We start from the raw sequence: 26,868 nt of genomic DNA, 5'->3' as shown, positions 1-26,868 counted from the left end.
TTAGCTCAAGTGGTAACAAATACCTGGTTTTAGTTTAAAATTTACAATGTTCAAGCAGTTTTTGCTAATGAATTTTGAGTGCGCTTTCACTGTCACTTTGGGCTGTACCAAATAAAAGGGGGCCTCAGTGTTAAAGGATTTGACGATCTTAAAAATAAAAAGACACAAATATTTGTGTCTTTGTCAAAAAATTGTATTAGACTTGTATATCTTCATATGTAAAGTAAGTGGTGTAAATCGTGGCAGTGCTCCCTTAGTTTCATTACCCGGTGACCCCTGTCGTTCCCCCTGGCTGTGGACGGGATGGCTCGGCTCAGAGGATCGTTGCAGTGGGCCATCACATTCAGGGAATCACAGGAAGACGTGACGCCGCGGCTCCATCTACTCCCACCCCCCCTGATCCGCTCACTGTTTCCTGGCTCTCAGTCTGCGTCTCCCCGGGCTTTTTCTCCAGCGCATGAAGGAGAAAGAGAAGAGCGAGCAGAAAGAGACTCCACAACAAGTGCAGCCGCCCCCCCTCTCATGTGCGGAAAGGTTTCTCCAGGCAGCGGCTCTGCGTCGGTGTGTGTTTGTGTGTGAGAGTGAGTGTGTGTGTGAGGGGTCTTGCAGGAGGCAGCAACTGCAGCTTTTCCACTCAACTTCCGCTAATGACCTGAATTAACCGAGAGTTTTTGCACCGGACGTGTTTTTGAACTTGTCACCAGCCACTTCGAGCTGTGTCCGAACAGCCGCTTTCAAGGTGTTATTACTTCACACTTTGCAACATGGCTGCTGCCGCTGCATCCGCCGCCGCTGCTGCTGCTGCGGGAACCACCGTGCGGAGAAAAGTTTAACACCGACGTGGGAGAAGTTGGACGCGAGCTGCTGCATGAGTTGTCGCCCGGAGAAGGAAGCGGTCTCCCGGAGCCTGACACCGCCGTCCCCCGCCCCGGAGGAGCCGACTGAGAGCCGCCTCCTCCCGTGTCGTTCGCCCGCCGACAGACAGACTGTCACTGCAGTGGACTTTGTGGTGAAACTGGTTCCTCTTCTTCTTCTTCTTCTTCTCCATCGTTGAGCTGCTGGGACTCTCCCCAGGAGCTAAAAGACAACATGCATTTTTCCATACCCGAAACAGAGGTCCGTTCGGGAGAAAATGGGTCGACATATGTGGTGAGAACGTTTTTTATAATTTTAATTTCTGTGTTTACTCTTTTGAAACATCTAACAGAGCATGTGTGACATTGAACGCAACACGAGCACAGGAATCTGTTTACATCTGGTTGTGTGAATCTATATCTGCAACCAAAACAAACCACTGCAACACAAAAATATCTATGCTCGCTAAATGCTATTATATATAATGTGTTTCATAAGGATATAACAATCTAGTTAATTCAATAAACTTGGTTTAGGGCGTTAAAACATGAGGAAGTTGAATAATATTGTAGATATGATCCTGTGGAAGTGTGTCCTCAAATCTACATGACTTTGAATTTTGTCTAGCATAGATGTTGGTCAATTTCTGTAAACGTGTATACATGTCAGAAGTTGGCACAGCACTGACTTGTCATTGACTGTGAGTGTGGCCCAGTCTCTGAAGCCTCACCTTGGGCACAACAGAGTCTCCTTTGTTGTTAAGGTTTGAGTCAACATTGCAGGTCTGCCTTCGTGATATTGCAATCCTACCAAAATACAGCCAACTCTGCCAAGCGGTGCACACCCACAGCCGAACTACTGTGTGTGTGTGTGTGTGTGTGTGTGTTTATTCTTTCCTTCTTTTCTCCTACCTATTGTGTTTTAAAATGTTTTTTTCACACCTTTTCTAAAACACTTTGAATTTAATTGTGTCATCGTTGCGTTGCCGTGACACGGTGGCTGTCATTCACTGTGTTGTCCACAGGATATGATTCATTGGGGTTGGTCACGGTCAGCCAGAGTGGAGCATCGTAGGCATAAACCGTTTTATGCTTTGGTGGATGTTTCTCTCATAAAACACGAACATCAGTCAGGAAACATTGTGCTGATGTGGGGCAAAAGCACATCACGATTTAGACAACAGCTAGACAAAAACAATGGCGTAAACACAACCTATGAACCCGACCTATCCATGAACACAAATCCTGAGGTTGGCTCGATAAAGGCTCCAGTTCAGTTCCTTTCCTTTTCACTCTGGTGCTAATGGGGGATCCTAACACAGAACGAAAGAGTTAAACTCATGAATCAGATTTAACACTACAGCAACAGACAAACAAACCTCAAATATTAACTGTGTTGGTTTTGTTAATACAGTTTTTGTAGTCAAATGCTTTAGAGAAGAACAAAGTTATACCCCCACATTCATCAAATGCAATCAACATGCAAACATCTGCTACATCTGGTTTCCATGTGAAATCACACTGGCTCTTCTCAATGTCACACACTTTGCGAATGAGATCTTTGCATCTTGACTCCATGTGCTCAGAAAAAAGTCTCTTTGCAATAAAGTTGTTTTAAGGTTGGAACATGTCTTCAGGGTCACTGCTGCACAAACACGTTCAGAAATCGACGTTTAGATTATTTCCCTGGAGAAGTGCTGGACATTTTAAGGGCAGGAATTTGGACAGAAATATTCGGTCTGTTAACAGTTATCAGCAGATTATCAGTTATTTTCTCTCTTGTTCTGCAAAGACATTTTCTTGCTGCTGGACGTTGATACCGGTGTCTGAACTGAGGATTTCAGGCGTCACCTCTGTACAGTTTCTACCTGGCTGAGCAGTGAGCACCTTCTTCTTATCCTGTACTGCAGTGACAACTTTAAAGATGTGGCTTCTCACCTCTCAGCTGGCAGTCCCGTGACTGTCATCGTGACCTTCCTGTTACCAGTCCACAGGAAGGGACTTTGCTTGATTATAATGCTGAGAGATGTGTTGTGTACCTTGGAACCAGTAGGCCTCAGAATCTGCAGAGTTAGCACAGGGCTTTGTGGAATAACAAGGGCTGCAGTTTTTAAATATGGAGCTAATTCTGCATGTGCAAGCAGGATTAATCCTTCTTTTTAAATGTGCCCTTACTTCCTGTTGCCAATTCCAGTCTCGACTATGGTTCTAACGGTATTTACTGTATGTTTTTGTGGGTGTGTGAAAGAGGGATAGACTTTGGTGGGTTTGTAAGTGATGGTCACTCGTTTACTTTGTGTAGGAGCTTGTCAGGACTTGTGTAAGAAGAAGTTATACAAACTGTAGAAGCCATGCTCAACAGAATCCTTTTATGAACCTACAACTGGAAGGGAGAAATTTCTAAACATATTTAGTTTTGTCTAAGAATAAACCTAGACACTCTTAGTATTCGTCAGACCTGTTGTCACCCAGTTGGGTCTACATCAAATTAAAATGTCCCGCCTCGTTCTTCACATGTAAAAGATAAACCCTTGAAAGTGTACATAGAACTGGATCTGGAAGGTTTTCCGGACTTCAGGTCTGAAGATGGCCTTCACAGATCATAGATTATAAAAGAATGTCATGTGCCCTGAGATGAACTGTTAGCCATTCAAAAAAAAATCCTTCAAACACAAGACGGGAGAACAAAAGACTTTCTGCATACTCATTCTTGCTTCCTGCCTTGATACTGCCTACATAGACACTTTCATTTCATTCATTGGCCTTCCTCCAAAAGTTTTTTAGCCTTCCTCTGTCACGCTCCAAGTTTGGATTTGTACTTTTGACGTTTTTCCATTTGCTCAGTATTGTAGATCATTGTGTGCAACACCTGTGTGGCCAGGAGTCATCAGGGCATCTTTTGTTTGGACAGATGATTTACCATGTTGAGTAGAAATAATCATTGACACACAAGAAGAAGGAGATTAAAGCCCTACAGTTAGTGGCCTGACACCCAAACAGGAAATCTCCTCAACAAGGCTCCTCTTCCTCTCATCCCTGGCCATAGCTGTATGTTGCCAGGCGAAGTATTATTAAAGCAACACAATGTAAGAATTCCCCTTGGGTAAACTTCACCCCACAGGTGGGAGGCCGAATTAACATTTTTGTCAGTGTCATAGATAGAAATAGCACTGTTTCTTGTCATCCTCTATGATTCCTCTGACAATGGCCTCTTCGTTTTATTAGCTGGTTCTGCCTTGATGAGGTCTGGACGGGGCAAAAGATGTTTGGAAACGTTGACGCAATCATGGCCTTTGCTTCCTGATTCTGGTTCTTATCAGTCACAACTCAACTAACAGCAGAAAAAACACAATGTTGTTACCACTTACTGCTAGTAAAGGCTTTTCCTTATAGCTGCCATCTCTACCTCTGGCTGTTGGTGTGATATATACACAACACTTATTGCAATACCAAATGTGGCAAGGGCAGAGATGCCATCCTCTTTATTATAAATTAATTTACTACCTAAATGGTTTTGAAGCCGTTATTTTAAGGTAAACAAACTGCATTGTGTTGCTTTAACTACAAAATAGACCAGTTCATACTTGATACTTTTCCAACTCAGTAACATATACACAACTTTGGGTACTTGTAAAAAGCACATCTTATCTTCATATGTTGTGTAAGGAGTTTTAGGAATTGATAGCAGCCGCTGTTTTTAATCACAACAGACCTGGAGCAGCGCTGAACCATCAGCTCTTGTCAGTAGAATCTGGGCTGGAAAACTGTCTGTGTCAGGTTTTTGAACCATTTTCATTAAAAACATAAAGGCAGTTTTATTATTCCGAGTGGCAGGATTGACTGTGGTGGGTTAAACAGACTTGTGGTACGTTGTGAAAAACACTGTGTTCTTTTACAGTTGAGTTGAGTTTAGTGAGCGAGCCTGTATCTGGGTAAACTTCAGTGTTTGTTTTTTTCCCCCCTCAGGGCATAAGAAATCTATCGCTCTGTTATTCATGTGGTTTAGTGTCATCCCCAACACTTAATGAGACATCTGACATGAACAATAGATTTTCTTTCTGAGATTGGATCTGAACGTGACTTCAAGCAGATATTTGTATCACGAATTCCAAGTGGTGGTTTAGGAGTATCCAGTGATAGCTGCTGTAAAAGCAAACCCAGCGTGTCTGAGAGGAAGAATCAAAGACTCCCCATGGGATTTTCTCTTATTTGCTTTCTGTTGGCAGCTTCTGCATAAGAAAAGGGGGCAGCAGTTTTGATCAGAAAATTTGCAGCAGTTTTTTGTTTTCCAGGGTTTAAAAGAACTCATGAAATTGATGTAGATGGAGACTGTTTTGAAATGTTAGGGGGGGAAATGAAACTCAAAGTTCAAGGAAATCCTTGCTGTTGCTTTGTTTTCTTTCACAGTTGTGGTTTTACCTCTGCACTGAATTTTTACAGTGACACCCAATTGATGGCATGACGCAGTGTCTCCATTGCCAACTGGTGGCTTTCGGCAGTATAGGTCATAAGTCTCAACTCCTCCATGTTAGTCGATGGGACAAGATCAAACTACACATCAAATAGCATCAAATATAATTTTCTTTAATTTTAGTTAGTTTTTATTACACTGATGCTTGTTAGAGGGTTTGAGAAAAGATATTATTTAATATCTATCGATTCGCACTTTAAGCATCTTTCTATGTGGATTTATTATTTGACCTTTACATGTCTTTGATTTCATCCACAATCATGTTTCACATGGATCAATTCAGGCATTTCAATTTCAATAATTTGTGCCCACTGTTTCACACAGGCCTACAACATCCATGTCAACGGGGTCCTGCACTGTCGGGTACGCTACAGCCAACTTCTTGGCCTCCACGAACAGGTAAGACTCAAGCACTGACAACAAATACCCATCGGTGTCAGTTTGCTTTAGAGTGAAAAGGGAGTCATGTCGAATGCGTTGCACATTGAACACCGTTCAAATGCCACCACATCCTCTCAGCATGACCTTTCGCTCGCCTTTGTGTCATTCGGTCGATATGCCAGCATCACGTCACTTTGAGTCAGGACCCTGATGGCTTGAAGTCTTGTGCTGTTTGTTCAAACTATTGCCTGTAACCGGTCAGTATTATTTTGTAGGAGACTGGAGGGGGTGGGTGACATGGAAGGAATGTTCTTGGCCTTTCTATCGTTTCACCTGCTGGGAAAAAGGAACTTTATCTGAAAAAGAAATGTTGTTGGACAGCACTGAGTTGCCTGGACTTAAGTATTTTGTGGCCTCTGCCTCATTGAAACATTACACAGAGCTGCGTCTCTTTGGTAAAGCTGTTATTAGGAATTAGTCGGTAAAACATCAACATTTTTGTTGTTGTACAGAGGTTGGAAATAAATTGTGAGTAATCGTGAGAGTGCTTAATGTAGCTTTGGCAAGAAAAGGCTGACGTTGAAATGGTCCGTGTATTGTTTATAGGCTGATTAAGTTGTTACATATGTGTTTGACATCCTTTGAAAATACACCACAGTAATCAAAATCCTTTATTACCCAGTGTCCTGTTTTCACACATTAATAACAAAGCAAGCAAGGGCCAAACTTCACTGTATCTCCATCCTAAAGCCTGTGCTATGCAGTCTGACAGTTGCCGTTGCCTGGCAACAGGGTGTGTTGCCACACTCGAATCTTTAAGCATCAACCCCAAAGGGCTTCCTGTGGCGTACGCATGACCCCAAAACATTCTGGTGATTGCGGTGCTCACACTCGAGTTGTGGCTGAGATCATTTGAATGTTGAAATCCTCCTGTTAAGACTTGTAACAAGCTGTATGAGCTCAGACTTATTTGAGATGTAGGAGACTCTAACCTGCGCTCAGTGTCTGCTTGGTGAGCTGATTTGTATGTGTAGCCAGGGCTGCCTCTGGCGTACTGAAAATACCAGAGGGCAGTATGTCGAGGTGAAAATCACCTCTCTTCCTTTAGTACCCACTGTGGCCTGCCTTCGTCAGACCATATTTGCTGGACCTGGGGTTTTTTATGAAGAGGAAAAAATATGCTTTTGAACTCGTCATGATCAATGTGATATATGCACATAAAACATGTGGGATTGTAAAGTCTTAGTTTCAGTCCTCTGCAGTTCAAAGCTGTTAGATGATACAAAATGGGAAGAAATGAGTCAGGAATCTGGAAGACAAAGTAAACTTGGAATGACTAGACATTCAGGGCTCCAGATGTGTGTGCGTCTGTGTTATGCACGGAAACTCCACCAGCTAGTCGTTGAAACGGGGGCTTAAAATAAACCTGTGATTCATCTCAAAAAGCATGAATGTACCTCTTAGGGGAAAAAAAACCTTGAGTCTTTAATTCAGGAGACTGCCACTCTGTGCTGAAGTTAATGGGTTTAATCATATAAACCCACAGAGCGGCTTTCACAGACAGAACTTCATATTAAAAGAGAATGAATTTACCCACCTGACTCTACTCAGTTATTAAGTCAGAAGCAGAAAATGGAGATTGCATGTCCTTTAATGCTGTAACCTCTCTGTTTAACCCTAACAGATAAAGAAAGAATATGGCAGCAACGTGGTGCCTGCCTTCCCCCCAAAGAAAATCTTCACACTGACTCCTGCTGAGGTCGAACAGAGACGGGAACAGCTGGAGAAATACATGCAGGCTGGTGAGTGACTCATCCCGATATGACTGCTTTTTCATGCCTCGTATTGCATTTCACTTAATTCCTGTCTGAATTTTAAATTCCGGCTCCAACGCAGTTTGTTTGTTTTTTTGTCTGCGCTTAAATGAGATACTCCCCCTCTTTGTTTCGCTGTCCACATATCCTTGCAATTTCCTGGAAATGGTTTCTTCTCCACAACAATCACAACTACGACTTGGCTCAGTGTCTGCGGGGAGTCTAGCCATTCACTGGTGTTTTTCATGCCACATGAAAGTGTATCACTAAAGAACTGATGATCTGAGCTCAGAATCGATTGGGACACTGAGCCAAAGCCACTAGACAGAGTTATGTTGACACACAGGTAGAAAAAAAAATCCCCACTCAGGTTTTCAAAACTGTTTATAACAAGTTTTATGAGTTTGGATCCTCTTTTTTTCTTCCCCCAGGGATGCTTAACTTTTCTCTAACAGATGTCATAGAGACAAATGTAAATTGTTTGTGGCATTTACAGCAGCGGTGAAGCATCGTTTTTTAAAATTTATTTTAACTTTTTACATAAATATGCCCCATGACTGTTTTTAAAGGTTTCTTATCAAAGTCTTGTATCAACTCAATAAGCCAGCTGCAGTTTCCTATCCCAGTTGGGGAGGCTTTCAACATATTGTTGAGATTTTGTAAACAGGTCGAGGGTGAGCTTTCTGCAGATACACACGAATAAGTGGAACTGGCAGCCACGCAGCGGGTTTGTTTTAATCCTCTCAAGCACTGGCAGTTACAGCAGAACAAGGAAGCGTTGTTCGAGTGCGTATTTGCTCATAGTCTGGAAGCATATGCACACAGGGTGTTCTTGGCCACAAGTTCATTCGGTTACATCATGACTTTTTACATAGTTATGGAAAATGAACGGCCACAAACACAATCTGCTGTGACGCAGATGGCTCGCAGAAACGTTCATATTTGGTCAAAGGGTTAGGCTAATTTGTAGGAGGACAATATAGAGCAGGCGCACACACACACACGCACACGCACACACAGACACACACACACACACACACACACAGAGTCAGATTGTGGTCATACAGGCCTTACACGCTGATAATTAAACACATGACTCTGCAACTCAAACTTAAATTTGCCAAATCACTCCACTGTTTTGAAACTGCTTTTTGAACGTAGGCCAGCAATGTTACTGCCGTTTATTCCCCGACCTCCCTTCATAAAAGCCTCTGCATGTCTAACAAAATTGCCTTGACAAACATCTTGAAAGGGCCAAACCCATTTCACAGGAAACAAAACCAAACAGCATGATAAGTGGAAAATTTAGAGAAAATGGGAAACAGCTCCGACTAAGAAAGTTTTTGTTTACTTGCCACCCTCTGAAAACCTCTCAACTAATTGTTGAGATATCAAATCCAAACTGAACATATCTCTTTTTAACTCCCTCTGCTCCTTCCACTGAACTGGTATCTTATCTTTTTTCCCTAATTTCTCTCCTGTTTTTTCCACAGTGCGTCAGGATCCGTTGCTGGGAGCCAGTGAGATGTTTAACAGCTTCTTAAGGAAAGCACAGCAGGTAAGAGCTATTTTTTTTTTTTCCTCCTCACCTGCACTCTGCATATTTCTGTCAGTCTTCCGGCTTCTGAGGCGGCAGGGCGTGCTCCCTCACCGAAAAGGCTGATGCAGTCACTTCTTTCCAGTTAGTAATTACTTTTGGCATTGTGGTGGAGTGAGACAGATGTACATAGCAACACAAGCCTCATTTAGGATTGTGTCATCTCTGCGTGTAAGTTTTGCGACCTGTCAGATTGGTGCTTTGTTTGTATACAAAGATCTGTGAAAAGATCCTGTCAGACATGAAGCTTTGGCCGGATCTGGTGATGCAGTTGCTTGACGTGTGTGTGTGTGTTTGGGTGCTGCATCCGCGTGAATGATTATATCATTAAAAAAAACGTGCCACCTAATGATTCATCCGCTCTGCAGCACTAAAAAATGCCAGAGCACATTCTCAGCTGCAGAGGACGGAGCTGTTGTAGCGCAACCTCGCCTGTGAGCGAGTCGATGACTTATCCAGACCAGGTAGCCGACGTTGGTTCGTCATCATTCAGGCGACCTGCGTTGCCAGGAGGGCTGTAAATCCAATAACCTTCACGGACACATTCATTCGTCTGCAGCCACGTCGCACCCATTCAGCTTCTCCTTCCCCGTTCCTCCTCTTTCATTAAGCTGCGTGTTTGTCGCCCTCTCTTCCCCCTCCCCCCCGCAGTGCCCCTTACAGTATGCACTGTGAGAACAGCAGGTGCAGCATTGGAGATGAGTTACCAACCAGCGTTGTCATTTCATCTGCACCTTTAGTGGCAGGGATGTACTTGGAGACTCAGGGAAGATAAAGGGATTATGTAGCAGAGGTGGTGAGAAACTGCCTGGGGATAGGAGAAACAGGGGTTATCCTGTTAGATGTTTCTAGTTCAGACGCCACTATTTAGTATTTTAAAATATTCATAGGTTTTCACAGGTCAGTTCATTTTCCTTATTTGTTATTCATTGATTTTGTGGGTTTTAGTTTAATCTTGTTCCCTGTTCAGTTGAGGCGTAAACTTAATCACAAATGCAGAAGTAATAATTAACACAGCTCCCTATAATTTCTGTTTGAGCTGACAGCAGTAAACTTAATGGACGGGACTTCCAAAGCTGCATTAATTAGTATATTAATCAGCTGATTGCCAGGAAATGAATTCATAACAAGTTGTAATACAAATTGATTGATAAATTCTCTGTGTGCAGCTTCTAAAATGTGAATATTTGCCAGTTTTCTGAATATCTGTGGGTTTAGCCTGTTAGCCAGTGGGAACAACTCATCACCTTGGGCTTCTGGGAAAGTAGAATACCACCTTTTTGACATCAAACATCGTAAGATGGACAGTTTGTTGAATAAAACATTTCTAACTGCAGATGGCTCGACATTAAAAGTAAGGTTCTGAAACACCTTTATGTGTTTTTTTTAATCCTCTTCACTTCCAGATAGTCATGAATAAATAAAGTCACAAGTGTCTGTGGCCCTCGCAGCACCAAGGCGCCAAGTGTTTGTTTTTGTGTCTCCTCCATCTGACTCAAATCTACAAGTACCTTACTTGTGATGCTAAAACAGAATTGACCTTTCCAGGCCAAATTTCTTGTTTAACACTCGATACCACAGATTCCAGTCCTGGCCCAAGAAATGATGCAGCTGCATTCATTTTCTTTTTAGCTGCAAAAGTTAAAGAAATACTTAAAGAAAAGTGTAACTAGTCAATTGAACCTTGCATGGTTTGTTTTTTATCTCCACTGGACAGCTTCTCACTGACAAGCCTGTATTTTTCTGCCCTGTGACTTGTGTGTGGACTTAGTTGTTGGGTGACTGGAATGAAAACATGTATCTTACCAATCAAGCTGAGGGAAGCTGTTATATTTTGTCTCCTTCCCACAGGAGACGCAGCAGATTCCCACAGAAGATGTTGCTCTGGACATCTGCCTCTCCAACGGTCAGAAGGTCACTGTCAACATTCTGACCTCAGATCAGACGGAGGATGTCCTGGATGTAAGTGTTGGAGTGTTTTCTGTTAAGGAAGATGTGAAGCCACCATTTTCACCCAGTTTAATCATTATAAAAATGATTAAAGTATAAATATACTGATATTAAAAGTGGATGCCGAACTTAATATGAGTAATATTGAGAATAAGTACGTATAAACATTCCTCATTATTAGATTTAAATTATTTAATTCTAATAAATCTGCCAAAATCCATCATCTGAGGCCGTACAGGAATTTTTCGGTGTTTTCAATTCTTACAGGTTTTGTGTCCCCGTTTAACCAGAAGCATTTGATCTCGGCTGTTTATAACGTTGTTGACACACACAGTGAAGTTCCCTCAGGCAACCAATATCCCAGTAAACTCCTCTGTAAGCTTGGTAGACAATATCAAATCACTTGAAGTCACATTCGTTTATAGACTGTCTTCACCAAGGCACTCCTCAAAGGACTCTATAAAGTCGGAGCGACTGCAGTTTATCTAATAAAAAGCTAGACAAGATGATAATATACAAACAAAATAATGTAAATTGAAACAAAACAAGACGCTGAACAAGGTCTGATGGGCATACAACTCTTCAAAAAATATTATTATCAAAAGCAATGAGACGCCTTTATGGTATTAATTGATATATATTTTTATATAGTGACCAAGACAGAGTATATCAAACTTCACCTTAGCTCTTCGTTGACCATAAACATTCAACACAACCCATAAACACACACACACTCTACAATTCCCCATCCCAGTAAACATGCTGATGTTTCATCATCATGTCCTTGGCTGTAAATCAAGATTGTTGGAGGACCATTAAAGTGCTCTAATGAAAATACAACCACACGTAACCTCTGCTCACCACAGAGGGCATGCTGTGTATCTGCGCGTGTGTGTGTGTGTGTGTGTGTGTGTGTGTGTGTGTGTGTCTTGTTTATTTCAGTGACTCACTGCACTCAGATTTGCAGCAGTTGTGTCAAAGAATGAAGAAAAAATCCAAAATAGATTTCCTTTTCCTTTTTTTCTTACTGTTGTAGTGATAAAATAATCTTTCCCTGCATCTAATAATGTAAAACTGTTAAAGGAGACGTATTCTCAGATTAAGGTTTATAATTTGGGTTATTACATGGAAACATTTTCAAACTCTAATGTCCAGAAAACATCGCTTTCCTCATACTGTCCACTGCTGCAGCTCCTCTTTTCAGCCTCTGTCTGAAGCGTTTGGTTTTGGCTTTGTTAGGGGTTTTTTTGAGGAAGATGTTGGACTTTTTAACTTGCAGAACATAATATGTCTCCTTTAAATAATACCCAAGTGTTATGATCGCTTTTAAAGGGGCAATTAATGTTTGAGTTGTCATACTTGATAAATCATAATAATGCAGGGTGAAATTACAAAGAAGTTTCAGCCAAAAACTTAAATGAAGGTTCATTTATTAAATGCGATCGAGAAAGTGAACACCCATTCACTCTCACTCTCACTCTCTCTCTCTCTCTCTCCCTCTCTGATCTTTCTGCAGGCTGTTGCGACAAAGCTCGACCTTCCGGACGACCTTGTTGGTTATTTCAGCCTCTTCCTCATACGTGAGGGTGTGGATGGAGGTTTAACATGTGAGTTTCAACATCAAACCTGATATATTATAATCAGAGGAGAAAGAATGAAAACATGTGGTCTTGTGTAACATTTCACTGTCTCTTTTACTATTAGTAGATATTCTCCCTTTTATATTCTGAAAGTTCACCTAAGTTGCTAGCAAATATCTTATTGATTTTTCTCCATTAGATCGATCCTTAAAGTGGAACCATAATTAATGACTGCAGATATTAAAAATCCACCTTTGAAAGAGTTAAAAAGCTTCAGCTGATGTTGTTTATTGAAGCAGATTAAATGTGCAGTACACTCTGCTCTTTGATTAAATAGAGTAAATGTAAACTACTTTATCAGGTCAGTCAAGGATTGTTCTCAGAAGACACAGTCCTGAGAGGACAAATTACTTTCACAAACAAGGAAGGAGACGGAAATAGGATTTGGGATTAAAAGCTAAAACTTCTGTTAAGCTTCACTTAAGAATAACTTTGTGGTAAACCAAAGAGAATTATGTACTGCAATGTCATGCCCCTGATTTGAGTTTTCTTTGGCTCTAAATCTTGTTGTCGACACCAGAGCAGCTCCCCTCATGTGTCTCACTGTGTGGAGATAAACTCACATTTAATTAAAAAAGATGTCCATGAAAAACCTGCATCTTTGGCTAGAATACACACCATTCACTCATTAGGTGTTTGGAAGCTTGACTGAGAAGCAGGATCAATGTGTTAGTTGACTGACTCATAAAAAATACATTCGGTCAGCTTCACCTTTCACACCAGGTTGAGCGCAGTGAGTTCAGGCTGAGAGAAACGTTTGGATGTTTGTCTCGCAGCGGCTTAAAAAAAAAAATTAGAGTTGGGATCTTATTTTTTTCAGCTGTTAGACGCATGACACCTAGAAGAGGCATCATGATATAGTTTCTACTAAATAAAAATAAATGCACATCTCTCATATGTCTGTGAGAGGCTCATACTTGCCAATATTGGTCAGGCAGTTTTTTAGTTAATCCTGTAAATGTATGTACAGTACATGCCAATCATTTTCATCCTATTGAGTCTGTATCTGTGTTTTGATTTTGATGGGGCAAGAAAACCATATAAATATGTTGCAAAGATCTCAGTTAAACTGTGGTATTTAACCCCTTTAGTTTTTCAGGGTGTATTATTTGATTATAGGCAGTTCTTCAAATGATTGACCAGCTATTTAATTTACTCAACGTTAGCTGTGGATGGTGTCATGTCACACACTAAAGCTTCTCTGAGCAAAGCTCCAGACAATAAGGCACCAGCAATATTGTGTGTTTTTAGCTCTTTTACACACAAACACTACACACTGCATAAATCACAGTTGACAAGTGCTGCTGATGGAGATGTTAAGTTTCTATCCAAACATTATTTTCCACTCAATAATTCTTAAGTCTTCCATATTTGAAATGCTCATAATACAATATGGTTTGTTAGTTTCCAGCTTGCATGTGTTGTCACACGTGGTACCACAGGCGAAGCAGCAGCTTCCCACATGCTTTAGTTTACGTTCTTCCATTCCATCACAGCCCTGTTGGGTCAAATTCCCCCCTCAGTCTCAAAGGCACCGTTCTCTCGTCTCCCACCTGCCAAACACCCAAACACCGGCCAGGCTTCAAATGCTGCCAGGTGAACTTGGAAAAATCTAAAATAAATTGCCTGCAAATATTGCAGGCATGTTGTATATTCCTGGCACAGTCTGAATCTGACAATCTGAGCGGTATAAAAGAGACGGGCCGTGTGTTAAACTATGACTCGTCTACTGGAATAAATGCGGCGCGGCAGCCTGCGGATCAAACGCAACCGGGTGGTGGGAGTATTGACATAACAAGTTCGCTAGGAGAACTCAATTCCTCACTTAGGTGCAGCAAGTTTCCCAGAAGTCTTTGTCTAAATCAATATATGCTGTAAAATATGCAAAGACATGTCAAGAAGACCAGTGTGGTTTGAAATAGCAGCGTTGGTCTTGTTTTTTGTTTGCAGTTTCCCTCTGGCAATTTAGTTTACCGAGAAATGTTTCACAACATTTTAAGCATTCAGTTCTCCTAATTTATTTTCCTGCAGAAGAAATGAAAAGTAACCAGTTGTTTCTGCTTCTAGTATACAGCATCTTGTATTTTCTAAATGACATCTCGTCATTTAGAAAAAAGAATAGAGATACATTTTTTGAGGAAATGAGCAGCAAGGAGAATCTGTGCTTTCTGGAGTTCCACCTTTTCTGGATCCAAAATTTTGAACCAGTCTCGTTTTCTTGGGAAAGTACGATACCTCTTTGAAAACCATGCAGATGTATGAAAGCTAACATCACTGATAACTATCAAAGCTCTGATACTTCCAATAAAGTAATAACTAATAACTGTCATAATCTCTACCCATAAAGAAAACCTGAATTTACTTCTATGAAGCTGATAACAAACCAAAGAGCTCTCCAGTCATTGGATATGTAGTGTTGTGCACATGTACTGAAAACCCAGCAGCAAAATGCACCTGAGATCTCCTCCACTCTCCTCAGGGAGCAGGCTGCAGTGAAACAGCTGCAGATTATGGAGGCAAACACATGCACGTACACACACACTCGTGCACACCCACACACTCAAGTTTTAGCCTGTTGGGACCCGTCCAGATGGAGTCCTTCCTTCCCTGGTTGTTTTCTGTTGGCATCATTATCCAAATGTCCTTTGGACTTAAGCGGCACTTGTTCCTGACTCTCTCTCTCTCTCTCTCTTTGTGTGTGTGTCCCTCTCAGTTGTGCGGAAGCTGCAGGAGTTTGAGCTGCCTTATGTATCCATCACCAGCTTGCGGAGCTCTGAATTTCACATACTCCTACGGAAGAGGTACCCACCACCTGCCTGCAACATGACTTTGAATTTCACCATGTACTTTCCCAAAGGGCTCTCCTCCACAATCTACCGTATAATTATAGCAGTGATTCAATTGCGTAATGGCGTGTTATTTATCTAATCGTGTAATGAAGCTGGGTCAGAGATGTCTGTTTTCAGTAAACAGTACATACAGTACATACACAACTCCTCTTGTTCTTGGTGTTATTTAAGTCAGGCACTCGGGTTTCTCATCTCATTCTGGGTGGATTTGTTTCATTCCTTATCTGCAGCGAAGCACTTGTTTTTAATGTGTCAGAGCATCATTTTGCTTAAGTATAGGCTTCCTATCCAGCGTCACCATCTTCTACAACGTGGCAGTTCCTTTGGAAGGGAGTCCTGAGTCATTTGGTTTGTTAAGGACAGTTGTTATCATGACCAGACAGATGGTGCATCGGACAGTCAGGGATTAGTCCGGGACATAATTCTGACATCGCTGCAGCGTGGAGCGGTAAAATGTAGTTTTAGAAAACATTAAGAATCTCTTACCTGCTTGAATGTGCTCATTTAGCAATTTGCTGTTAAATTCTATGAAGTCATTACAGCTCAAATAAATACTGAACCTTTGCCAGAGGATAAATTACCCAGTCAGCAAACAGAGCAGTGTCTCAAAATTAAAAATAATTACATTGGCCCGCCTACGGAGGCTCGAGTCCTCATACATCAGCTGCAGGTTTGTTTCCTCTCAGCCCTCTGCTGCACATAGTTTCCCATTCTCTCCCCACGTTTTCTCCCATGGAAATATATGTGAAAAATACCTTTAAAAATGTTATCAACATTTATTGTAATAGATGTCATTTAAATAGATGTTGATTTAGATGGACTCAGATTGAGCTATATATGACGTGAAGTGTAACAACATGTCTAAGGGGTTAAGGGCTGTTTGTGCAGGGAGATGAGCTTCTACCAGCGTGATATGAAAACAACGTTTGGTTTGGGATCAAATTTATTTTGATGGGCCAGCCAAACAAATGCTGTGCATGGAAAACACTGATGCAACTTCTCCCTCCAGACGGAGTTTAGCGACTGCTCCCTCCTCGTCACCCTGCCCCCTGCTGACTGACGTACACAGGATGTTTACTTTCTTTTTGCCTCAAGGAAAGGTCTAAGTCCTCCTGACCTAGTTTTCACTGTGGAGTGGAGTGTGGAGCGGTGAGGGAAGAATGAATGTAGAACTAACAAGTGGAGGTGGAGGAGGAAAAAACAGACCCCTAGTGTATGAGCTCCTGGGAGGCACGGGCTGAAAGTGCAGGGTAAAAAATTGAGGAAATGTCTCAGGCTTGATGTTGATTTAATGTTTTTACTGGACAGATGTTTCCACTTATATGTTTCTAATGCCGAAGTGTGGCTAATCGACATTTTAGACTGTAGAATGGTCTCTTGATCCACTTTGAATTGCTACTAAAGCTGCAACAAAAACACACACACACACATACACACCACTCTTATTCCCTTCCTTCCCTCCTCCTTTCAATCTCGCTCTGTCCTCCATTCCCTCGTTCCCTGCTTTGAATTTCTGATGTGGCCTGGCAGCATGCTTCATGTCACAGCGTCTACATCTGCCAACAACACCCCTGGGTCAGGCAATTACAGCATGTTCAGTTTTACATGTGTACTTACAAGTGTTAGAATTCATGAATGAGAGTGGATTAAAGAATTCAGTGCTGTGTCAACTGGGACGGTAATAATCCCAACGTGAGGTATGAAACCAGTTTCCAGATAACTCAGAAGTGACGCATCTTTAATTATATTTAATTACAAATGGGATATTTCCCTAGTTTCACATGTGGTCTCAATAATGATCTCTCTCTTTAAACCTTTAGATAGAAAATCATCTTTTTATTTTTACGCTCAGCTCCTCAGTCTGCCCTCCAGCCCCCCCCCCCCCCCCCCCCCCCCCCCCCCCACATCAGCAAACTGCACCATCATCAGCAACTGTGCTTCAGCCGCTCTACAACGAGACGTAACCCTAGGGATGAATTCTTGCCCTGTTATATAACTGAATGTGAGCTAAGGAATTTAGTCTGCTAGCCTCTCATTCTATAGATATGACCGAGAGTCAGATCAGGTTCATGTTTGACATTATTAACTCTGCTAAAAGAGGTTATTTCTTTTTCATCCCTGTCCCCTGAATGTTTGTTTGTGTGGTTGTTATCAAGATTACACAAAAACAACTGAAGACGGTTCAACGGAAATGGGTGGACGGATGTGGGAGGGGACACAGAAGACTTTATTGTGTCTGTCCAAAGGAAATAATACTAGTATGATGGTTATTTTTAGTTTTACAGTTAAACTGGAGGATTAAACATTCCTTTTGTGGGTTGATAATTACTTTCCAAGATAAGTTGTTTACACAGGACAGCGATGCAATGTAGATGAGGATGATACACAACTTGGTGGCAGATAGTCATTCCCCTCGCACCACACACATGGGACATGGGGTGGTATGTCTTTCTCAAGCTCAGGTCCTCCACCAGAGGCCTGGGAGTTTTAGTGTTCTGCGCAGTATTTGAGCTGATCCTGGGACTGTGCTTTTCTGGACAGAGGCTTCAGATGTTGTATATTTATATATATATTTATATATACTGACACACGATGCCTTTTCTTTCTTCAGCTATTGGGACATGGCGTACGATGGTGATGTGATGGACAACCGAGTCGGCCTGAATTTGTTATACGCCCAGGTAAGACTACTTAGGTAAATGAGACATTTGTTTGTTTTCATTTATACTTCAGTACCTTTGCACTGCGAAAAAAGAAAATCAATTAACTGCTGCATCCCTGTGGCGCCAATTGCTTTAGTCCATCCCGGGGGCCCCTCCTTTATCTGATGGATGCGTCAACATCTTAAGTCCTGAGCCCCTGTGGCCCCTGAGCGCTGCCACAGCCGGGATCTGTTGTATTAAAGCAGTTTTGGCGTTTGATTAAAATCTGGAACCGCTGAGTGTTGCCTCAGTTTAGCAGAGGGGGCGTTTTAGAATCGAGGGGAAATAAAGCGTTAGTGTTTGTGCGTGTTTCTGTGTAATTATTTGCTGACCTGCGCCGTTTACATGAAACACCAAGGGTGTGATTACTCCCACATGTGCCCAAGGAACAACAAAAACCTGCTTTGTTTTGTTCATCTGTGCAAAACAGAAAACTTCCCTTCTTGTTTTTGCTTCACCAGACAGTGTCTGACATTGAGCGAGGCTGGATACTCGTCAACAAAGACCAGCACAGGCAGCTCAAATCACTGCAGGAGAAAGGATCCAAGAAAGAGGTAAGAGAGGGCCCCTGCTCGGTTACTTTCTGAACTTGATTTCAGCTGATGCTCAGAAATCGTCTTTGTCTGAGAATAATTCCATTGACCACAGAGAAAACCGCCTCTGGTGCATTTCGTTACGCAATTAGCCCAGTTTGTTCCCATGATATGAATTTTTAATCGCATCAATCCAGTGGAGATTTCAAACTTTATTCTCCAGGGATTAGACAGAGGAAGCGTTTTCATTTAAAACGGTTTTGTTGCGCTTTCTTTTCTAGTTCATCCATCTAGGCCAGACGCTCAAATATTATGGCTACATCAAGTTTGACCCGTGCGTTACCGACTTCCCCGAGAAGGGCTGCCAGGTCATCGTCAGCGCCGGCAACAACGAGCTCAACTTCCACGTCAAGCTGCCCAACGAGCAGATGAAGGAGGGGAGCTTCAAGGTCACGCGCATGAGGTGTTGGCGGGTCACGTCTTCTGTAAGTGAAGTTGTGTGTGTGCGTGTGTGTGTATGTGTGTGATAGCATGAGGATTATAGACTGTTTATAAAAAAGGATGACACCACATCTCCTTGAATTTGTGGCCATTTGTGTACATACTGTTGTTTCATATAGGGACATATAGCTATTTATTTATTTTTCCGCCTACATATCAAGCAACAATGGCAAGACAGTTGTTTCAGGCGCATTTGTTATGTCATCTTTATATAAACTCGATGATGAGGATGACTGCATTCACCTTCAGGAATCTATTTTCTTTTATCTCTGAAGCTCTGAAAACAATCAGACTGGAATCCCTCCCCTTTCTTATGAGACAGTGACTTGGCAGAGCACAGATCTGCCTGTTTACAAACCTCCCCTCACCACTGCACCACAAACAAATGTCTTTAGCCCTGCCAAGCGTTCGTTTTCCTCCCACTGCTTACTAAAAGTGCTGCTCCCCACACCATCCATTTCCATCAGTCCAATTACCCAAACACGCAGCCCACACAGGGATAGCGCTTTATTGATCCTGCAGCGTTCTGTGTTTGAACTGATGATTGTCCTTTGGCGTGGGCGGGGGGGAGACTTGCTGGCATGCAGTCAGACTCGGAAGCACCTATGCGGTGGACCTCTCTGTTTCTTTACAGGAAGAAATTAAGAAAGTAGAAACAAGCCCCAACTATAAGCTTTATCAAAAATCTATGTTTTAAGTCTAACCTTGAATGTAGAGATGGTGTGAGCCTCTTGAACCCAGAGTGGGAGCTGGTTCCACAGGAGAGGAGGCTGGTAGCTGAAGGTTCCCAGTCCAATTCCACTCTTACAGACTCCAGGACTCACAAGTGAGGCTGTATCGAGGGAGCGAAGTGATCGATTTGGACAATTCAGTGTCATGAGCTGTTTGATACATGATGGGGACTGATTGTTAAGGGCTTTCTATGTCAGAAGCAGGATCACAAATTCTATTCAGATTTTCCACTATCTGCCCAAATGATCCTGTAAGGGTTTTATAGATCTAATCATATTGTTTCATATGTTGGTTTGTGTGTGACTTTTCCATGTTCACGAAAATAACACGCAAACAAACAAAAGGTAATAATACCAACTGAGTACATTGGATCATGTGACTAAATGAAAGGGATCCCAAATCCCTAGTATGTTCACTGCTTGGTGTTTGCATTCTTTCGGTTAAAATATAAAACCTCGTCGTTCAGTGATTTTCTCCCATGTTTTTAAAGCTTGATAAACCTCGACTGTGCACCAAGCTTTATCCTGACACCCAGTAACTGAGAGTGATGGATTATTCACTCATCTGACGTTAAGTTCAATGATTCATCAATGCAGCATGTTGCAAATTGACGGAGCATTTGTGTTAGCAGAAGACTGATGGGTCATTTCCTTTTAAAAGTTTGAATACAAAGATGAATGGGGGTGTGGGGTAAGTAGGTATTTAGGAGCCTGGGAGGATCTATTAAAGATTAAAGAATGACGATTAACCCTCAACTCGAAAAATAAGCATTAATTCAAACCACAACATAGTTTATTGAATGTGCATTTCTCTCTGCTTCCATCCAGTTAGTAATTTTTGTAAAGACACTTCCTCTAAAAGCCGAAACAATTTACTCTCACTTGGGTGAATAGCTTTAAAAGCATTACATGCTGCTCTACTCACATGATTTTTGCCACCATTTGAAATGGGAACATTTGACTTAAATGGCGATGGGGTAAACAGCTCGCTTTTTTGTGTTGCATTGGCGTCTGAGCAGCAGTTCATCATTTGTGATGCTCTAAAAGTAAATGAGCTCTGGAGACGGGACGACACATGCGAACATGAACACGCTCGTTGGCTCGTGTGATTACACAGCGAGGGCGCTGTCCAGCAGGGTGATTAATCCTTCAGCTTATTCTCAGAGGTCATTTTAATGAGCCCTTTCCTCTGCGAGCAAACTATTCAAAACATCAACCTCAAATTGCAAACGGAAGAGCACATATAAACAGTGTGAATGGGTATGTGTGTGCGCACCAGAGCTTTGTTTCTATCTATTCTCCTTTATGTTATCTCTGGGGGAGCGGTTTCAATGGGAGGTGCAGCTTCTTTCCAGCCCAGAGGATCCGGTTTCAGAGACGAGCGCAGGCTTCATAAATGAGGAATGAGCGACAGGGCTCGTCTCCAGGGAGCCGTGCGTGTCGCTTAGCTTCACTGATTTTTGTGCATCCATTTGAAATTCTGTATTCGTACGTGGCTTTCTTACTTTGCACCCGTGTTCATCTTTTAGCATAAGATACGGCTGGCTGTCATTTGTGATGCAGCGGCTCTGGAAAGGCAGCTTGAGAAAATGAAGAAGAAATTTAGGATAGGAAATGAGATTTAGCTGCTGACGTGCACATAACCCTGGGGTCATGGAGTAGAAGAGCAAGATTATCCTCAATCTAAGATTTTAAATTGGATGTTGGTGAAATGCAGAAGTAAATACATTTTCCTGCTTAAAACAGGAGAGGGCAAATTAGGATAGAATGCTAACAGGATAATAACAGTTGTTTTTATATGACGATTAATGATGTCACCTGCCAAACCCCAAATCTAAATGTGTTTTCCAACATTGCAGCAAGTCCCAATGGCCAACGGTACGACCAATCCCTGCAGCTCGGCCAAATGTGAGGTGAAGCTAGAGCTGGCCTTTGAGTATCTGATGAGCAAGGACCGACTCCAGTGGGTCACCATCACCAGTCAACAGGTACGAGGGCACTGGGGGGGGGGAAGCAACGTGGAGGCAACAAGGATAGCATTTAAATAAGCATTTTGTTCCTGCTATTCAAACGACTTCAGTTAGTATTTTATTCACACTGTTCTTCCTCTGTGATTTCAGGCGATCATGATGAGTATCTGCCTCCAGTCTATGGTGGATGAATTAATGGTGAAGAAGTCAGGTGGCAGCATCAAAAAGGTTTGTGTTGATAACGTTTCATAACGACTCATTTATGAAAAAATCTAATTTAACGTCTTGCTCTGCAGAGGAAATAGCCTTTAAATGGTAAATGGACTGTTTATACAGCAGGATATATACACCACTCAAAATGCTGTACAGTACAGGTTTCCTTAACTCATATATATTCAGCACTTTGCTATCACACATTATTCATACACTGCACAGACTTCAGGGGCAATTTGGGGTTCAATATCTTGCACTTCAAAACGAGGGGGATCAAACTACTGACTTTCTGGTTAGTGGACAACCCTCTCTCTCCCCCCTCAGCCACTGCTGCCTTTCAAATAGTTTAATTTCTCCTTAAAAACAAATTTACGAAGTCAATAGATTTCTGTGCATGTAAATATAAAGCCCAGCCTCACAAATTTTTGTATATTTGCCGTCCTCCTCCGCTGTCGCCCTCCAGATGCTGAGGAAACGACACAACGGCTCCATCCACCGAACAGACAGTCAGCAAACTGTGAAATCACCCCCCCTGCTGGTGAGAAACTGGAGAGCAGGCCATAAGTTTTTGTTTTTGCCTCCTGTAGATCTCAGATTCAGACTTTATTATGTTTTTCTGCAGGAGTCCCCCGACCAGAACCGTGAACAAACCGTCAAACTCTCTGTGAGTAGGCTGTTTGTTGAATTTCTTCTTGTCGTGATGTGTTGTGCTTCTTAAGGATAAATAAAGAAATGTAGCAGAATGACGCAGCTGATTGTAGTATATATTTTTCCGTTTAGACCAAGCTGAGCTCGGTGTCCCTCCGAGGGATCAGCGCCTCCAACTCGGCAAACGACATCAGCGGCAACGACTTCCACGGCAACTACGCGTTTGAGGGAATCGGGGACGACGACCTGTAACTCCCCCCTCCCGACCTCCTCCTCCGATCCTCCCTCCTCCCCTCTTCATTCCACTGTCAACAACTTGGAGGACAAAGATTATGAGCTGAGCTGAGCCGAGCCGAGCGAACCACACACACACACACACACACACACATGTCCGATTCTGCAAGATTGTAGCTCCTTCCTGGAGAAATCGCTGCCTTAAGCTCTCGTGTAATCGTCAACAGTGTCCTTTTTTTTTTAAACACTTTTAAATGCTCACTTTTTAATTTGCATTCAGGTCAAAATCATCCGAATCAGTTGAAGCGTCGACTGTTTTTCATTTAACTCGTGGCAACACACAATAAATAGCATGCAAGGCTACAGGTACTCAAACAGAATTCGTTTCTGTATGCTACTGCTTCTGTCGCACAGGTCCCTGTTTCATCAACAGTACGTGTGCAGCTCTTTAATGCAGTTAGAGTCTCGAGGTACCGCGCAAAAACTAATATAGTCTGAATTCCATGAAGAAAAACCTGCTACATCCTGGATTCTTCCCCCAGCGGCTGCATGTTCCTGACTAACCAGAGAGCCAAATGTTCAGTTAGACCTGGCACTAGTGATAAAAGAGCAGAGCCCGATGTGGTGAAAATTGATCTCATAACTGGAGATTATTCAGAGCAACTGCTTGTATATGGATGGAATGGTTGGCTTGGCTATATACCAAAATGTCATATTTTTATACTGTCAGTGATCCTCATGCTCATCCTCAAGTTCACGTGCCAAGTCTGTAAATATCTTGAAGGAGACATACGATGCTATTTTCAGTTTCTCTTTCCGCTAGTGTGTTTTTATAGGCTGGTTGTGTGTGTAAAAAGTCAAAAAGGTCAAAGTCCACATTCAAGTGAGCTCTTCTGCTCCCGAGCCAACACTGCTCCTGAGGCTCCTGAGGCTCCTGAGGCTCCTGAGGCTCCTGAGGCTCCTGAAGCTCCTGAGGCTCCTGAGGCTCCTGAGGCTCCTGAGGCTCCTGAAGCTCCTGAAGCCCCTGAGGCTCCTGAGGCTCCTGAAGCTCATGAGGCTCCTGAAGCTCCTGAGGCTCCTGAAGCTCCTGAGGCTCCTGAAGCTCATGAGGCTCCTGAAGCTCCTTAGGCTCCTGAAGCTCCTGAGGCTCCTGAGGCTCCTGAAGCTCCTGAAGCTCCTGAGGCTCCTGAAGCTCCTGAGGCTCCTGAAGCTCCTGAGGCTCCTGAAGCTCCTGAGGCTCCTGAAGCTCATGAGGCTCCTGAAGCTCCTGAAGCTCCTGAAGCTCCTGAGGCTCCTGAGGCTCCTGAAGCTCCTGAGGCTCCTGAAGCTCCTGAGGCTCCTGAAGCTCCTGAAGCTCCTGAGGCTACTGAAGCTCATGAAGCTCATGAAGCTCATGAAGCTCCTGAGGCTCCTGAAGGCCGCCAGATAATCTGGTTCTGGATTAATTGTCCAGCGTACTTCTCTTTAGCCTGTCGTCTAGTTAAACACTTGTTGTCTGACCAACACTTCCGCCCACGTTCCAATCTAAGCGGCTGGGAAACAAAGCCAAGTAAAGAGAGAGCACTGGAACAGGGTGGGTCAGCTGGCCAATCAGAATTGACCCTGCGTTACCAGGAGTTGGGGGGGCCTTAAAGAGACAGGAGCTAAACCCAAGCCTTTCAGACAGAGGCTGAAAAGAGGAGCTGCTGCTGCAATGGACAGTTTGAGGAAAGAGTTTTCTGAACATATAACAATAACCCAAATTTACAATTCAGAATCTGAGCAGAATATGTCTCCTTTATCAAGATACCGGTGGAGTTTCCATCTAACGTCGGAGGCACAGTCTCTCATGCTGCCTTCAGAAGTCGTCTGATGCCTTAACTTTTCCTTTTTTTTAATGATTTTTGCCTCGTGGATTTCCTTGTCATCCCAACGCTGGCTCAAACCTTAAATAAGCGTCAGCCGGTGCGTCCTAGAATCTTGCAGAACTTGATGGATGGTTGATTTGGCCGAGCTGCTTGCACTTGCTGAACCCATCGTTATTGCACAGTATTACAGGTGGAGATGATTGTTCGAGTGGAAACTTGAGCGCGACTTAAAACACTTTGTGGAGTTTTGTTTTCCAAGGGGGCTCAGTAAATCCATCTGTGATGCTTCTTCTTTTTCTTTTTTTTTTTTTACAATTTTTTTAAAGGTTTCTCATTAATGCCAAATTATAGTTTACTAAAGCATTTTGCACAGAATATAAACAAAAAAATTATGACAATGTCACTTTTTATATTATGTACATGCAATTAAGTATTCTGAACATTTACTAATATCTTTATCATCTTAGCTTATTGTAATCGAATAGATCAAATGTAATCTAAGCTGTATAGAACAAAAAGTTTAAGTGGAATAACATTTATCGTTGTTTACATAATGTTTAGGGGAATTTTTTTTGTGTTTTAGTTCAAATGGAAAGTGTTTACAAATTTTGCATTTGATTTTCTCTGTCATTAGCATTGTTAGGGGCTTCAGTTCATTTGGAATCTGTACTCACATTGTGCCAATCATCTCAGAGGATTCACGCTCACGTGATCACATTTGCTGGAGTGAGGGAACGTTCATGGAGGGCGGGCGACCAACACATCCCGCTGTCGTTCCATATATTTTTAAAGCAGTCGTTTCAGAAAAGCTGCGTCTCGGCCTTTGTTGAAGCCTCTAAATGTAAACCGACGCCCAACCTGTCAGCAGCTTTACCGGTAGCCACAACTGTAAAGAAAATGTTCTCGAGAAAAATGTCTTGTTCTTTCACTGCTGTGCTTCTTCTCCTGTCTTCAGTTGTATGTTTATCTAGAGGGACGTGGACACCAGCCGTCTTTTATTTTCTCACTTCCTGTCGCCACCAAGTGCACGGAAGCCGCAAGGTCCCGGGTGTTTTTAATGTGTAGGTGCCAAATCACACGTGGAGTGCATTAACGCCAGCGTCACTATTAAACTAAATGTCCAACTTTCATGAAAACTCTGTTGACTTGATTCATTCCACTGTTCATCTTTTTGATTTGAGAGGTAAGGTCGGGGACAAGTCTGTCCTGTCTGTCTGTCATGATGCTCAAATAAATTCTGAAATGAGACGACCTCGTGTTCCTCTGTTGTCGGCTGATGGTTCGTTTGAGTCATTTCTTCATCACGGCTCTGCTTGACTCCCACGTTGTGTTTACAGCAGCAGCAGAAGCAGCAGTGTTGGTCGGCTGCCATGTGAGATGTCAAGAGTCTGACTCAGAGCTGCTGCTGCTGCTGCACGTCTCACATTCTGACACATCACAGGGGGAGAAACACGTGGAACTCATTTTAATGAAGGCTCTTTTTCTGCTGAGCTGCTTCAGTGTCACGGTCCTGGTTTCAGCATGTGTTGACTCAGTGTCTCAGCTGGGACTTAGTGGGACACGTGACTAACGAGCCACAGTAGCAATCTGAGTAACGTGTGTGTGTGTATCCAATAATCAAGTTGTAAGTAAGTTAGTGTTTATATATGTGTTGATCAAGTTTCAGACTCGAGACCCCTGTGTGCATGTTTGTGAATATACATCATTATGTAAGTGTGTATATATATATATATATATTATTGTGTGTGTGTGGGGGTAGTACCCATTTAAACATGTGTTTAGCTGTTTGTGTCTCCACCATGTTTGGTGCTGGACTGATCATCTTCACTGGGTTTGACTCTAACAGCAGCTGCTGAAACAAAGATATAAAAGCAACACTCTTGTTTATCTGTAATAATCAGTTTGGTGATAATAACCTGTGGGTGTTATTGCT

General features: G+C 42.5%; 1 protein-coding gene across 1 annotated transcript; it reads left to right on the top strand.

Moving 5' to 3' along the window:
* The first annotated feature begins 324 nt into the window (after window positions 1-324).
* snx17 (sorting nexin 17) lies at window positions 325-26,186 on the top strand. Its single transcript, XM_053445921.1, has 15 exons — window positions 325-1,149; window positions 5,650-5,724; window positions 7,391-7,508; window positions 9,014-9,078; window positions 10,969-11,079; window positions 12,584-12,674; window positions 15,421-15,508; window positions 18,168-18,237; window positions 18,720-18,812; window positions 19,073-19,276; window positions 21,883-22,011; window positions 22,144-22,221; window positions 22,670-22,744; window positions 22,829-22,870; window positions 22,987-26,186. Exons 1-15 carry the CDS (start codon window positions 1,090-1,092, stop codon window positions 23,104-23,106), a joined length of 1,419 nt encoding a protein of 472 aa, XP_053301896.1. The 5' UTR covers window positions 325-1,089; the 3' UTR covers window positions 23,107-26,186.
* Window positions 26,187-26,868: the final 682 nt, after the last annotated feature.

The sequence above is a fragment of the Pleuronectes platessa genome, chromosome 17, assembly GCF_947347685.1.
Source record: "Pleuronectes platessa chromosome 17, fPlePla1.1, whole genome shotgun sequence".
NCBI classification, from domain to species: Eukaryota; Metazoa; Chordata; class Actinopteri; order Pleuronectiformes; family Pleuronectidae; genus Pleuronectes; species Pleuronectes platessa.
This window is presented reverse-complemented; position numbering and strand designations above follow the sequence as displayed.

Bases quoted from the DNA above. Each gene is read 5' to 3' on its own strand.
- snx17 (XM_053445921.1), top strand. From the start codon at position 1,090: ATGCATTTTTCCATACCCGAAACAGAGGTCCGTTCGGGAGAAAATGGG. The intron at 5,725-7,390 runs GTAAGACTCAAG...TAACCCTAACAG, and splicing joins TTCTTGGCCTCCACGAACAG to ATAAAGAAAGAATATGGCAG. The intron at 9,079-10,968 runs GTAAGAGCTATT...TCCTTCCCACAG, and splicing joins TCTTAAGGAAAGCACAGCAG to GAGACGCAGCAGATTCCCAC.